Source organism: Loxodonta africana, chromosome 13 (assembly GCF_030014295.1).
Source record: "Loxodonta africana isolate mLoxAfr1 chromosome 13, mLoxAfr1.hap2, whole genome shotgun sequence".
Taxonomy (NCBI): domain Eukaryota; kingdom Metazoa; phylum Chordata; class Mammalia; order Proboscidea; family Elephantidae; genus Loxodonta; species Loxodonta africana.
The window spans coordinates 76,277,395-76,292,731 of record NC_087354.1 but is presented as its reverse complement, the minus strand read 5'-3'; the positions used below and the strand labels follow the sequence as shown (position 1 = coordinate 76,292,731).

The 15,337-nt window shown below is 43.5% G+C and overlaps 2 protein-coding genes, 1 long non-coding RNA gene and 1 pseudogene across 31 annotated transcripts in view; 1 reads left to right on the top strand and 3 right to left on the bottom strand.

Annotated features, from left to right (window-relative positions):
• LOC104846599 (toll-like receptor 2) overlaps positions 1 to 2,574 on the bottom strand; it is a 32,518-nt pseudogene extending 29,944 nt beyond the window's left edge.
• LOC111752668 (collagen alpha-1(VII) chain-like) overlaps positions 1 to 15,337 on the top strand; it is a 74,533-nt gene that overhangs the window by 44,361 nt on the left and 14,835 nt on the right. For 11 of the 22 annotated variants that reach the window (XM_064267616.1, XM_064267617.1, XM_064267612.1 and 8 more), the window contains one exon: positions 4,331 to 4,420. The exons of 5 other annotated variants lie outside the window; for them this stretch is intronic. The gene's annotated coding sequence lies outside the window, so the exon portion shown is untranslated. Of the gene's footprint in view, positions 1 to 4,330; positions 4,421 to 12,822; positions 13,188 to 15,337 lie in introns of all 22 variants that reach the window. 6 more of the 22 variants (XM_064267609.1, XM_064267596.1, XM_064267610.1 and 3 more) reach the window with 4 other exon arrangements.
• Positions 6,214 to 10,079, bottom strand: LOC135227285 (uncharacterized). Its single transcript, XR_010317454.1, has 2 exons — positions 7,688 to 10,079; positions 6,214 to 6,651 (listed from the first exon to the last, which is right to left on the bottom strand). It is a non-coding gene; the product is annotated as an uncharacterized LOC135227285 (long non-coding RNA).
• The window catches only part of TMEM131L (transmembrane 131 like), a 190,461-nt gene continuing 185,916 nt past the window's right edge, over positions 10,793 to 15,337 (bottom strand). For 7 of the 8 annotated variants that reach the window (XM_010597187.3, XM_064267588.1, XM_064267590.1 and 4 more), the window contains 4 exons: positions 15,001 to 15,121; positions 13,602 to 13,693; positions 12,168 to 12,307; positions 10,793 to 11,206 (listed from right to left, as the gene is read on the bottom strand). In XM_010597187.3, the coding sequence (XP_010595489.1) occupies positions 10,931 to 11,206; positions 12,168 to 12,307; positions 13,602 to 13,693; positions 15,001 to 15,121 (629 nt within the window). In that variant the 3' untranslated portion in view covers positions 10,793 to 10,930. The remainder of the gene's footprint in view (positions 11,207 to 12,167; positions 12,308 to 13,601; positions 13,694 to 15,000; positions 15,122 to 15,337) is intronic. The other variant, XM_064267591.1, reaches the window with a different exon arrangement.

Below are 15,337 nucleotides of genomic sequence, written 5' to 3'. Positions count from 1 at the left end.
CCTCTCTACCCCCCATCTCCCCTCCAGGCAGGAGATGCCAACATAGTCTCAAGTGTCCACCTGATTCAAGTAGCTCACTCCTCACCAGCATCCCTTTCCAACCCATTGTCCAGTCCAATCCATGTCTGACAAGTCGGCTTTGGGAATGGTTCCTGTCCTGGGCCAACAGAAGGTCTGGAGGCCATGACCACCGGGGTCCTTCTAGTCTCAGTCAGACCATTAAGTCTGGTCTGTTTATGAGAATTTGGGGTCTGCATCACACTGTTCTCCTGCTCCCTCAGGGGTTCTCTGTTGTGTTCCCTGACGGGGAATCATTGGTTGTGGCCGGGCACCATCTAGTTCTTCTTGTCTCAGGATGATGTAGTCTCTGATTCGTATGGCCCTTTCTGTCTCTTGGGCTTGTAATTACCTTGTGTCCTTGGTGTTCTTCATTCTCCTTTGATCCAGGTGGGTTGAGACTCATTGATGCATCTTAGATGGCCGATTGCTAGTGTTTAAGACCCCAGACGCAAAGTGGGATGTAGAATGTTTTCTTAATAGATTTTATTATGCCAATTGACTTAGATGTCCCCTGAAACCATGGTCCCTAAACCCCTGCCCCTGCTTCGCTGACCTTTGAAGGATTCAGTTTATTCAGGAAACTTCTTTGCTTTTGGTTTAGTCCAGTTGTGCTAACCTCTTCTGTATTGTGTGTTGTCTTTCCCTTCACCTAAAGTAGTTCTTATCTTCTATTTAATTAGTAAATACACCTCTCCCTCCCTCCCCCCCTTGTAACCACAAAAGAATGTGTTCTTCTCAGTTTAAACTATTTCTCAAGATCTTATAATAGTGGTCTTATACAATATTTGTCCTTTTGCAACTGACTAATTTCACTCAGCATAATACCTTCCAGGTTCCTCCATGTTATGAAATGTTTCACAGATTCATCACTGTTCTTTATCAATGCATAATATTCCATTGTGTGAATATACCATAATTTATCCATTCATCCGTTGATGGGCACCTTGGTTGCTTCCATCTTTTTGCTATTGTAAACAGTGCTGCAGTAAACATGAGTGTGCATATATCTGTTCGTGTAAAGGCTCTTATTTCTCCAGGGTCTATTCCGAGGAGTGGGATTGCTGGGTCGTATGGTAGTTCTATTTCTAGCTTTTTAAGGAAGCACCAAATTGATTTCCAAAGTGGTTGTTCCATTTTACATTCCCACCAGCAGTGTATAAGCATTCCAATCTCTCCACAGCCTCTCCAACATTTATTATTTTGTGTTTTTTGAATTAATGCCAGCCTCGTTGGAGATGGAATCTCATTGTAGTTTTGATTTGTATTTCTCTAATGGCTAATGATTGAGAGCAGTCCCTCATGTATCTGTTAGCTGCCTGAATGTCTTCTTTGGTGAAGTGCCTGTTCATATCCTTTGCCCATTTTTTAATTGGGTTGTTTATCTTTTTGTGGTTGAGTTTTAGCAGAATCATGTAGATTTTAGATATCAGGCACTGGTTGGAGATGTTGTAGCTGAAAATTTTTTCCCAGTCTGTAGGTGGTGTTTCCACCCTTTTCGTGAAGCCTTTAGATGAGCATAGGTGTTTGATTTTTAGGAGCTCCCAGTTATCTGGTTTCTCTTCGGCATTTCTGATAATGTTTTGTATTCTGCTTATGCCATGTATTAGGGCTCCTAACATTGTCCCTATTTTTTCTTCCATGATCTTTTTGGTTTTAGATTTTATGTTTAGGTCTTTGATCCATTTGGAGTTACTTTTTGTGTCTGGTGTGAGGTATGGGTCCTGTTTCATTTTTTTGCAGATGGATATCCAGTTATGCCAGCACCATTTGTTATAAAGACTATCTTTTCCCCAATTAACTGACACTGGGCCTTTGTCAAATATCAGCTGTTCATATGTGGATGGACTTATGTCTGGATTCTCAATTCTGTTCCATTGATCTATGTGTCTGTTGTTGTACCAGTCTCTATGGATTCTTGCAGCTTATTAAATTTTTCATTATATTCTTGAAGAACCTTTTTAATTTCTTCAACTGTTTTACCTGTGTGTTCCTTGGCTTGATCTCCTTCCTTATGTCTTGAAGAGTTTTGTATATTTATCTTTTGAATTCTGCATCTGGTAATTCCAGAAGATCATTTGATTCTCTGTTTTGAGAGCTTGTTGAAGCGATTATGGTCTGTTTCTTTATGTGGTTTGATATTGACTGTTTTCTCCGAGCCATCTATAAGTTATTATAATAGTTATTTTATGTTTGCTTACCATATCCTAGTTTCTTGCTTTGTTTTGTTTTGATATGCCCAAATGGGTTGCTTGAGTGAGCTACCTTGATTATTTTCACCTTTGGGGCTCTGATGTCCTGTCACCAGATGGCTAGAGCTATTATCAGGTATTTGAGCTTATGAGTCCATTCACTTTTCTTGTGTGGATTCAGCTCAGGTGTCCAGGTAGCTGGTCATCAAGTGTGGTACAGGCTCTGTCCTACAGTCTTAGAGGGGCAGGGGTGTTTGGTGTAGGTACTGGCATCTGGTTGAAACAGCGGGTCACACTCTGAACAAGGCAGGGGTCTGAGAACCATCCCCCGAGTGTCTCCAAGGAAAGTACATCCCTGTTCCCTAGAGCATACACGTGGGTGGGTTCTGCAGACGGACCATGGGTACCCAGTGATTTTGGTCGTAAGGACTGGGAGATACCAGTTATCCTTGGGCCCCTGTCGTGGGTGGCTGGGTGACTTGAGTGGAGCCACCAGTCCTTAGGCCCCTGATGTGGGTAGGTGAGGATCCTATTTAATAGGCAAAGCTGTGTCAAATATCAAACACTCACCTCTCCACCACACAGTTTAAACAGTCACAGTCTGCCAGCAAGGGCCTATTCTCCTGGACAGGTCCATGCAGGGGGGAAAGGTGTTCAGAGTCCACGAACCGTTTATGCTTGGACAGGAGCCGCTTCTTTCCTGAGCTCCGCAGGTTAGAGGAGCTGGCAAATTATCCCTTCCCCCTGTTGTGAATTTATTCCTTCTGCAAGTACAGGAGCATGGCTCAGGGTGCTTAAGTGGGCCTATCTCAGGCCCAGGGAAATCAATAGCCTCTGAAGCCAGCTTGGGGGCAGGGGGACCCAGTAAAATATATGCAAATAGTTAGCTTTTGCCAAGAGCGCCATTCTTCTCTGGTTCCAGAGGTATGAGTAGGCTGTGCTGCTGGCTGCTTCTCCCTGAGAAAATCGTGGCCAAAAGCTACCACCATCCCCCTGCAGCCAGTTCTGGGAATGGTGCCTGAGGGATCCCAGTGGTTCAGGTCTGGCAACCTCTCCCCGCTTCTGAAACTTCTCCCTCTCCCCCTGCCACTCAGTCCATTTTCTAACTTGCCCTTTGATATTCAGGACTCCTAGTTTGTCATAAATACAATCATATCACTTGATTTTTGGGGTCTTTGTTGTAAGAGGGATTGCCAGAAGTATCTGGCTATTCTGCCATCTTGGCCCCACCTCTCACAAGATTTTTTTTTTTCCTTCTCTTTCTTGCCAGGAATTTAACAGAGTAAGTTTTCGATACTGAGTATTTGCCACAGCTCATTCAACTCCCTGGCTATTCAGGGAATTCTTTGATGTGTCAGGGGAGGGTGATCAGCAGGCACAAGTAAAGGCTCATTGCTCTCTGAGGAGGGGAGCTTTGGGACTTAACCTTGGGAAGAGAAGGGACATTCCTTTCTTTTACAAGAATGAGCGATGACTCTACTGAAGAAATCTGCCCTGGCACTCATAGAAACACAAGATTTGTTCTGTTTTAAGCCTTGGAAACTTGAGTAACTGGGCCAACACCAGCTTTGCCAGGAGTTGGCACAGGGGTAGCTCTGTCTTGCCCCAAGGAGTCCAGTGAGTGATTGCATAAAAATTCTGCTCTTGCATAATATGCTTCACAGAAATTTCAACCTTAGGAAATCAAAGTGACTGTAAAGGACCAGAACTTCCTATAGTGTCAAAACTGCCCATGCCTGGCACACAGCCAACTCTTCCCAGAAGCTAACTTAGGAAGGTGGGGGGTGGAAAGGGAGGAAGGGAAGAGAGCAATAACCATCAGACATCTACTAGGTGCCAGGCACCATTTTTCAACTGTTGCTGTTTGTCCTTATGTGCTGTCAATTCCAACTCACAGCAACCCTATGTGACAGAGTAGAATTGACCCATAGGGTTTCCTATAGTATTTACAGAAGCAGATTGCCAGGTCTTTTCTCCCATGCAGCGCAGCAGCTGGTGGGTTCAAACTGATGAGCTTTTGGTTAGCAGCCAAGCATTTATTCAGGGTTCCTCTCCTATAACACAAGCCATTTTGTGTGCAGGTGTCACCTGGCCCTCTTTACCTTGCCATATGGGAATCCGGGTTTGGTGAAATACTGCAAAATGCTGATACTGTAGCTGCTGCCATTGCTGTGAGTAATAAATTGCCCTTTTTCTCTGACCCAAAAGTCTCATGTCTTCTGCCAGCATTCATGAAACAGTGGCAGGCTAACTTGTTAATGTCTAAGTAGGTAAAATCTCAAACCCTTCACTGTTCTTGACAGTACTCTACTAATAATTTTCTATTGCTGCTGTAACAGATTACCACACACTTAGTGGCTTAAAACATTCAAATTTATTATTTATAGTCTGGAAGTCAGAAGTCTAAACTGAGTCTCACTGGGCTAAAATCGAGATGTCAGCAGGGCCGTATCCCTTTCTGGAGGCTCCAGAGGAGAATCCATTTAGTTGTCTTTTCCTGTTTTTAGAGGCTGCCTGCATTCCTTGGTTTGTGGCCCCTTCCTCCTCTATCTTCAGAATCACCAGTATAACAGCTTCAAACCTCTCTCAGTCTGAAGCTCCTGCCTTCGTCTTTCCAACTTATAGGGATATTTGTGATTAAATTGGGCCGCCTGATAATCCAGCATAATTTCCTGATCTCAAAAAGCCACCTTAATTCCATTTGCAACCTTAATGCCCCTTTGCAATATAATGTATTTGCAGATTCCAGGGATTAGGACATGGACATCTTTGGGAGGCCATTATTCTGCCTACTCCAACTGATATGAAAGAAGCCCAGAAATATGTTGACAGAGTGAATCAATCCACTCTGTGATACACTTGCCACCAACACATCCACATATTTGTATCTAGCTGTCTCTTCATCTCTTTCATTACTCAGGAGAATCATAATCAACATTATATAATTAATCCTTATAGCATGTTTATGAAGTTGCCTATGTGAGAAATGCTTCTACTATGAATCAGGGCCTGTTCTTGTAACTCTTATTTTGAGGCTCATATTTGCAACTCCCAGATCCCACCAGTTGCCACCTAGTCAGTTCTGACTCATGGCAATCGCATGTATATCAGAGTAAAATTGTGTTCCATAGGGTTTACCAAGGCTCAGTCTTTAGAAGTAGATCATCAGACTTTCCCTCCAAGGTGCCTATGGATGGACTCAAACTGCCAACTTTTCACTTAGCAGCCAAGCATGTTAACCATTTGTACCACCCAGGGTCTCTTCATGTATATTTAAAAAAACAAACCCATTGCCCAAAGTCGGTTCTGACTCATAGCAACCCTATAGGACAGAGAACTGCCCCATAGGGTTTCCAAGGAGTGGCTGGTAGATTGAACTGCCGACCTTTTGGTTAGCAGCCATATCACTTAACCACTTTGCATGCGCATTGGGTAGCCTATATTTTAAGTCAAATTATTATAGACAACCTCTCCAAGTTTGGGGAAAATCCTTCCAGCCAATTTCCCATGTTATAATGTGACTGATAGAAATTTTTATGTTAAGAAATAATTATAATGGATTTAATAGATCCTACATATTGTTGTTGTTAGGTGCCATTGAGTCAGTTCTGAATCATAGCGACCCTATGTACAACAGAACAAAACACTGCCCAGTCCTGCGCCATCTTCATAATCATTGTTATGCTCGAACCCATTGTTGTAGCCACGGGTCGATCCATCTCACCAAGGCTTTTTTTCGCTGACCCTCTACATATAAATTACATATACGCTGTATTTTTGGTTTAGCACAAATTTAATTTCACTGTGGGTCAAATTATATCCTTATTGTTTTATTGCTGAGACTTGGAACTCAGTAATAAACTTATGACAGAGTTCTAATTGCTCTAGATTTATTAAATTTTTATGGGCAATTTTCTCGCTCTTAAGAAAAACAAAATTCTTTCCAATTTTCATTCATCCAGTAAGTATTTATTGAGTGCCTACTATTTTTTTTTTTTTTTTTTTACTATGTGCCAACTGCTGATCTGCATGCTGGGAATACAGAAGTGAGTGAAAGAAATTCTCCCCTCTTACGGAGTTTAATTCTAGTGGTGGTGGGAGAGGGGAAGTGGAGGAGACAGGCAGTAAACCAGCAGTGGAGCACTGATCAGCTGGCTCTTCTCTCTAGGTCTCCTCAGGCTGCCCTCCAGGTGTTGGCTGGGGCTATGATCTCATCAGAGGCTCAGCTGGGCAAAGATTTACTTCCAAGCTCCCACAAGTTTTCAGCACTTTGTAGCTACGGAACTGAAGGGTTCAGCTTCTTGTTTGTGGTCACCTTCAGCTACTAGAGCCCCCCAGAAGTTCCTTGTCCCTTGGGCTTTTCCAACATGACCACTTATTTTGACAGCTTGCTTCTTCAAAGCTAGCAAGAGAGAGCAAAAGAGCAAGTTTTCTAGCGAGATGAGGTCTTACACACAACGTAGCATAATCAGGGGAGAAATAGCCCATTACCTTTGCCATATTCTATTGGCTAGAAGCAAGTCACAGGTCCTGCACATACTCAAGGACAAAACATTACACAAAAGCACAAACACCAGGGAATGGGAATCACGGGGGCCACCCTAGGATCTGTCTGCCACATTCAGGGACCGACATTGATGGTGCAGCTATCATTTCCAAACATTTCAGTTGTTGAGCCAGGGAGAAAGACATAAGGGGGACTCCAGAACATGGTCCCACCTAATCACATTCTTACCATATGTCCAGAAGGCAGAGAGAAGGAAGTATTTGTACAGCATTAATGACAGTTTTGAATTAGGGATGGATGAGAAATAATAAATTTGGTATTGACACACTGAGTGGGAAATGCCAGATAAAATGTCTAAGAGGCATTCAGAAATAAGTCATTTTGCACAGAACATTAAATGAGGAAAGCAGTACACAGGATAGTATGTATATTCCATTTTTGTAAAAATACACAAATACACACAAACCTGGAAGGAAATATAGCAAAATGTTAAATACTTCATATTGAGTAATAGGATTACGATGATTTTCAATTTTTTTCTTTTTGGTTATCTGCATTTTTTTAACAACAGACAAACAATAAGGGTATTTCCATTGATACTTAAAAGGCAGAGAAAGAGCTGGGCGCACCCCACGATGAATTTAGGAGTCAGTGTTATAAAAGAGGTCATTGAAGATATGGAGGTGGAAGAGATAACACAGAGGAGAGAGGACAGTGGTTCCTGAGGCAAAACCCCAGTGTCATCTCTAAAGCAGAACTGCTGGTTGGGTAGGAGAAAACAATCTGTTGGTGCCATGGCTACCTCCCAGGCTGCCTTGCTCCTGCTCCTACCTGTGCACCCTGCCTCGTCACTCTCTGAAACCTTTCTCAGGCCTGCCTTTCCAATCCATTTCCTCTGACCACACTGGCTCTGCCTTGGTTTTTCTCATACCTGTGCATCTGCTGCTTCCTGCTAGCTCCCACACAACTTCAGGTTGTCTACGTTCAAGTGCTAGAATAATACCCCACGGTAGTTTTGATCATCTTTCTCATCTCAGCCAGTGCATGAGACCGGAAGCTTCAGCACCGCTTCAGCTGAGTTCCTTTCTCTTCCCTCAAGAGAACTTGATTGAAACTTTCAGTTTCCGTCAGGAAGCTGACCGTTAACCTCCAGAACAGCCACTACCCATTTCTCAAAGTTCTGCTTCAGGATCCAACAGAGAGCCCTTTTAGGTTTTAGGCATACTGGTTACTCTGGCAAATTATTTTTGAATAGCTGTTCAGTTGATATGTATCCCGCTTTTCTTAAATTTTATTTTTCTGAAATAAAAACAACATGGAGTGCACACAGTTTGTGAAGTCTGGTTAGGCACCTGTTGCATGTGGCCCACTGACTCATAGCAACCCTACAGGGCAGAGGAGAACTTCCCCATAGAGTTTCCTAGGCTGTACTGTAGTTACTGGAGCAGGACGTTAGGTCTTTTCTCCCACGGAGCTGCTAGTGGGTTTGAACCACCGACCTGCTGGTTAGCAGCTGAGAGCTTAACCATGGTGCCACCGGGGTTCCTGTTAGGCAGCTAATGGGGCCATAAACTCCAGAAGCTATAAAGTGAATCTAGTTCCCTCAGAGTGTGGAACTAGAGGGTGGGTGGGGTGCCTGGTTCCACAGGGGAATTAGCTCGTTTTTGAGGAACTCCTTAGGCATGGCCAAAATGGTGGGGCTTCAGGTCAAACTTCTGCTGGGACTCTAGGGCTTCTTTCCTAGGAGGTCCAGACTCTATTGGCTTCCCTGTGTTTAAACAAAAAACCCACTACCATCTAGTTGATTCCGACTCATAGCGACCCTATAGGACAGAGTAGAACTGCCCCATAGAGTTCCCAAGGAGCGCCTGGGGGATTCAAACTGCCAACTTTTTTGTTAGCAGCCTATAGCTCTTAACCACTATGCCACCAGGGTTTCCTCCCTGCATTTAGAGACCAAAATCTCTCCAACTAAAAACAAGACCAAACCAAACCTATTGCCGTTGAGTTCGACTCACGGTGACCCCACGTATTAGAGTAGAACTGCTCCACAGCATTTTCTTGGCTGTAATCTTTATGAAAGCAGATCACCAGGTCTTCCTTCCACAGTGCTGCTGGGTAGGTTCAAACCGCCAACCTTTTGAATAGCTGTTGAGTGCAAACCATATGTGCCACCCAGGGACCTCTCTTTCCAACTAAACCAAAAACCCACTGCTGTCAAGCTGATTCCAACTCATAGTGACCCTAGAGGACAGAGTAGAACTGCCCCATAGAGTTTCCTTGGAAACTCCAACTAGTGGGGGAATAAAAACGACTTCCTTCAAAACTTTGTAGGTGTGGTGAAATATTACTAGTGTTCAGAAATATCCAGTTCTCCTCTTTTCTGGAAGCATGGAAGCCTCTATTTCTCAGTTCTCTTCCAATTGGGCAAGACCGCATGACTAGTTCTGGCCAATAGGTTGTGAGCAGAAGTTTTGTCACTTCCAGTATATCACTTCTGGGCTGAAGCACCGAAAAGCAGGGTGGGTACGACCCTATGTACAACAGAATGAAACACCGCCTGGTCCTGCACCATCCTCACAATTGTAGCTATACTTGAGCCCATTGTTGCTGCCACTGTGTCCGTCTATCTCACCAAGGGTCTTCCTCTTTTTCACTGACCGTCCACTTTACCAAGCATGATGTCTTTTTCCAGGGACTGGTCCCTCCTGATAACGTGTCCAAAGTACATGAAATGGTCTTGCCATCTTTGTGTCTAAGGAGCATTCTGGCTGTACTTCTTCCAAGACAGCTTTGTTCGTTCCTCTGGCAGTCCATGGTATACTCAATATTCTTTGCCAACACCATAATTCAGAGGTGTCAAATTTTTTTCAGTCTTCCTTTTTCATTGTCCAGCCTTCTCATGCATATGAGGTGATTGGAAATACCATGGCTTGGGTCAGGCGCACCTTAGTCTTCAAAGTGACGTCTTTGCTTTTTAACACTTTAAAGAGGTCTTTTGCAGCAGATTTGCCCGATGCAAAGTTATCTTTACCATTATTCAAATTTTGGAAGGGGGGGCAGTGAAGGAGACTGCTTCACTCAAATCAGGATCCTAACTTGGCAACCTGAGACTTCTGTAGTAGCTCTGCATGCTCAGAGGTGCTCGCTGCAGAAGGGCAGTCCCCAATTTACAGCACACTTGTCCTGCTTGTTCCAAGCCCCCATACAACCATTGCAAAGAAAAATTAAAAAACTCAAAGCAAGAAAACCCAGCATTCCACTCGAAAATCTCTTATTGAATTCTCAATAAAGGCAAAAATATATAAAAATAAATTTTTATTAGGAGTGTTTTCAAAGCTTACACATGCAAATAGATAATTCGACCATAATAAGGACTTGTAAAGTCACTGACAAGCAGATACAAACCAGTCTGCAAAAACATGCATCAACTACCTAGCCCCTCTAAGTACTTGCATTCAGGGTAGATCTGCTCACTCCGGGAGGAATACCACACACTTGCCACATTGTCCCCGTGCTGTGGTTGCCCCTAATGGCTTGCATGATGGAGGGGAAGGAGTTCCCGCCATAACTGTGACAGGCAGAGCTCTGCCAGGTGCTCCCTGCCCCCAGCCCCAACAACAGCCCTGCTGCACCAGAACCAGAAAGAGTGTCCTCCACCTCCGAGTGCAGTCAATCCAGCCAATGAGTTTCTGCTAAGCTGGGCTTCCCTAGCCAGTAGTTCTCAACACTGGCTGCACATTAAAATAGGGGTGAACTTAAAAAAAAATCCTGGTGCTCAGAGCCCCATGTCGATTAAATCGGAATCTCTGGGAATGGGGCCTGAGGGACGTCACCATTTTTACAAGCTTCCCAGGTGACCGGGATGCTCAGTGAGCAGCTCTTTCTTCCTCCACGCTTACCTTCTTAGAAATCTCCTGCATTCTGATCACACACATGGCACGTCTGACACGCTTCCTGAATTATGTGGTTATAACTTAGGGATGTTGAGTTCCTACCACCGATTTACAAAGGATTAAAAAATAGATCGTCCAGATTTCATTAAAAAAAAATTTATTTTCATATAAAAGTGCCAAAATATCCACCAATGTCATAATCTATCTCAACGACCAGTTTCCACACTAGTAATCAAAACACAAGCATCTTTATTCACATTGTTTAAAAATCAAATCTGTCACACATTCCCACAGTAACCCGAGTCTCTCGACAGTGGGAAGCTGGCATTCCTATTGGCTGTGGTAGTCCATATGTCCAGGTTCATATAGGCACGAAACGGGTTAAACCCTGGGTAGTACTCCTTGCACATGACTGCCTGGTTTTCCATGTGAGTCGCGTGTTCCGTGGTAGGGTTGATGGGGCAGCAGTTTTCATACACGTCACTCTGTGGGGCCCAGATGGAACCAAAAAGTCCAGACATTGGAGACAAGCTTCGGGTGCTTGCGAGGTAGGGCTGGAGTGTGAATGGGGAGAGGAAAAATATATTATTATAAAAAGAAAAAAAAAAAGCCTTAGGTAGACAAATGTTGAAGTGGAATATATCATAGTGGATATCACAACTGGGTATCTACCCAAGTTGTTGTTGTTAGGTGCCATCAATTCGATTCCAACTCATGGCGACCCCATGTGTGGCAGAGCAGAGCTGCTCCATAGGGATTTCTTGGCTGTAATCTTTATGGAAGCAGTTGGCCAGGACTTTTCTTCCATGGTACTGCTGGGTGGGTTTGAACTGCCAATCTTTAGGTTAAATAACCAAGCACAAAAACACTTGCACCACCCAAGGTTTTCAACCAAAGCTACTTGGAAGTTATGAGACTGTTCTCAACAATTGGGGTTGTTTTAACTCCGCTTTTCTCATATGGAGGGTTGTGAGATCCTCTCTGACTGGATTCACTAATTTTCAACCCAAGGGAGGATCCACAGGTCAAATGCTCTTAATCTGTAAAAACAACTGAGTGGATACGAAGGGGGGAAGTCCTGGACTGTTTAGGATGGAGGGGGTGTTCACAGGCAGGAAGATGTCATGACCCAATCACTGTCCATTGACCTTCCCTTCATGTCATCACAGGCGAAAAGGTCAACAAGGTCATCTGCAATAGCTGTGTCAAACACAGGGCTTCCTGGCCCAATTTCAATTCTGTCTATAAACGAGCACGCCTCTGTGTAGTCTGGGATATCTTTTTCACTCAGGGGTGGCTACAAATATCAAAGTCTGCAACCCCCACCAGTCTGATTACATGCTAAGTTCCTTCAGAGGGTGGCCAGCCCTAGCTCTTGTGATCTAAAAAGAAACAAGCTGGCTGTGGCTGATTCGAGTCCAACTCTACAACTAATTGAGAGGGGTATTAAAGAAACACCAGAAATGACCCGGAGCTGCCCAGGGGCCCCTTGACACAGGATGGGCGGACACTGACCGGAGAGTTGATGAAGCTGGCATGTCCCCAAGCAGTAGGCATGCTGGCTGCGGTGTTCCAGGTAGACTGAGGGTTGTGGTCGATAAAGTCCGTCTGAACTTCTACAGGACAGGGGAAGCCGTTGGGGAAATTCATGTTTTCTACAAAGAATGGGAGACATCAACACAGGCAAACATTTTTATGGCGAGAACTGAATTCTCACTCTCAGGTACAAAAGCATGCAAGGCCTTCACCTATGGACAAGGTAAAAAACAGATGTAAAATACTCAGTGTGGGTCAGGAGGACAGTTTCACTGCCCTTCTCAGGTTAAAACTGTTTATGAGACACACCACCTGGGAAGCCCTCAGCTAGCAAGGTCTTTCTCTGAGTCTGTCTTTCCACCTTTGATAATTTGGTAAGAATCTTTCTAACACATGAAGTACACTAAAATACTACTACAGATTTTAATATTGTCATACCAACCTCAGCCACCCACACATATAGCTCATGGGCTGATAAAGGCAATATGAAAACTAAAAGCAATACGAAACCAACTGTTCCTTAGGTATCAGTGAGACAGTAAACACAAAGCCTCACAATCATATGGAAGACAGTTACTAAAGCGCCCCCTTGTGGTTAGCATAGAAAATTTTTTTTTTTTTTTTTTTTTTTTAGGGATGCGTATATCAAAATCCAGTAACTGCAATACCTATAACACACCTGGGAGCCCTGGTGGTACAGAGTGGTTAAGAGTCCGGCTGCTAAGCAATAGGTCAAGCAGTTTGAATCCATCAGCTGCTCCTTGGAAACCCTATAGGGCAATTCTAGTCTGTCCTATAGGGTCACGATGAGTTGGAATCGACTGGACGGCAACAGGTTTGGTTTGGGCTTATCCCTTCCGTGAGAGGGCAACTCCAGCTTGTATCTGGGCTATGAGAAATCATCTGCCATTTTCTGCAATTTCCCCTCCAAGCTCCTTTCCTTCCTTCTGGAGCACCACCCAGGGGCAGAAGAGTCAAGACGTGCTGCTGAACAAGCAGGTAAATGTTTCTACTTGGCATGAGACTTGCCAGCCTAAAAAGAACAGCAAAAAGCTCCAAAAGCCCCAGCGCCCCAACGCTGCTGTCGTGAGTTGCCATTGAGTTGATTCCGACTCATGGTAGGGCTACATGAAACCAAACAACCCAATTCTACCTAATTTGAAGGGCTAAATGGATTGGGGTTATTTGTAGAAGCCCTCAGATGCCCAGGTGTAGAGGGCTTTTTGAGAGCCATATAAAATCACATGTGGCAGGCACGCACAATTGGATCCACATGGCGTCACTATGAACTCCTTTGCAAAGTCAGCTCACACACAGCAGGCACAGTCTTCTGCAGGCTAGTGTCTTAAGTCCCACCACTCCCATCTCAGACTGTATGAGGATAAAAGACGGCACTGTTCAAATAGCTTTTACCTTCTGGAAAGGCATTGTAATCGTTCAGCTCCAATGGACAGTACACATTGGGAAACTGGCCTTCACAAGTTGTGTTCCAATCAATGAAACTGCTATAAAACACAAGAGGTCTAGTTTCAGAAACAAAACGTTGGGAGATAAAGCGAAGAAAGAGGAAAACGATTTCTTAAAGGCTATGGGATTTTGAGGAATTAGCATGTTTTAAGAGTCTGTTCTCTTTTCTAACTTTTGAATCATTATGTATTTTCTATGCTTCCTTGCCCAGCATCCTAATCATTGCTAATTCCTCAATTTTGGAAAATAAAAGATGCCTACTGGGTATTCTCAAGGCACAGAAATGAAGACTAACTGAACATTCATGACCAGTGACATACAGTCTGCAGGACAAATGGCTCAGGCTGGGAGCATGCCTCGTTTAGAATCAGGGCTTCAAAGCGGTTGGTTTCCGGTTTGACCTCCTGCTGAGAATATAAGAATCACCTGGGGAGCTTGTGAAAATGTAGATTCTGATTCAGTGTATCTGGGATGGAAAGGCAGGCTCTCAGCAGGGGGTCGAACCAAAATGAACTAGCTTGAATCCCTGTTTAGACTTGAGACAGAATCCAAAGCCTTGGCTTTAATAGCACTATGGAAGAACACCTGGAGTACCTTTCAGGTGTGTCACGGCACACACCGGAAGGATTTTTAAAGATGGTCTGCTATGGAAATTTCCATCTTTCACTCCCAGCGAAGTCAGCATTCGTCCTAGGTAATTGCAGCTATAAAGATTATATGCTTCATGACAGATATTTTGATTGCTATTGTAAACTGGATTCTCATTATAGACAAATAAATATATTTATTTATAACAAAATAAATACTGTTAAAGTAAGTTGAACCCAAAGAAAAAAAGTCAAATGGATTCTGTGATTAAATATTAACATTTGCTCAGGTTTCTCTAACTGAATGACATATCAATATCGAATAGTGAATTTAAGAAACTGTCACTATGTAACTATTTTTCAATACTTGAACAATTTGATCTTTTAGACTTTTAAATATTTTGAAAATTAATACCATGGGAAAATGCCACTGTTGGGGGTGGGAATTATGGGTGACTTTTTAAAATCTGCTTCTGATATATCAATGTATCATCTTTTCAATTTAAAAAAGGAACATAACGACATGGTCTCCAGCTATATTACTTTTATTTCCTTTAATGTTTCTTTCAATGCCTGGTTTTTTATTTTCTAAAAACATCACAATGCAATTCCAAAGGGCAGAAACACATAGCTAAAGTACACTGAGGTAAGGAAGCTTGGTCCGAATTCTTGTAAGAATTACCTAACAAACTGAGTTCAAATTCTGACCACAAGCCTTTAGGCTAAGCAAGGCACATTTAACAGATGTGAAGCTATACCTATTATGAACCGGGGGAGGTTCCCGCATCACACAAGGCACGCCGTTCTCGAGACTGCAGTTTAAGCTGCTTGTCAGACACACTGGCTGGGTGGACCACAGGTCTCCAGGTGGGTAAAGACCTACAGAAGAGAACAAGGTCTCTCAGTACACCTCCCGCCCATTTAACCCTCATTCTACCCTTACTGGAAGGCCCAACCCAAGTTCTTTTCCCTTCACAAAATACTCCCTGATGTCATCCCCACATGCCAAAGCCTTCTGCCTTCCTTGGCCTCTTTCAGGATAGAAGTTCCAGATATAATGCTGAAGTATAACATAGTGCTTTGACCTTTATTTCC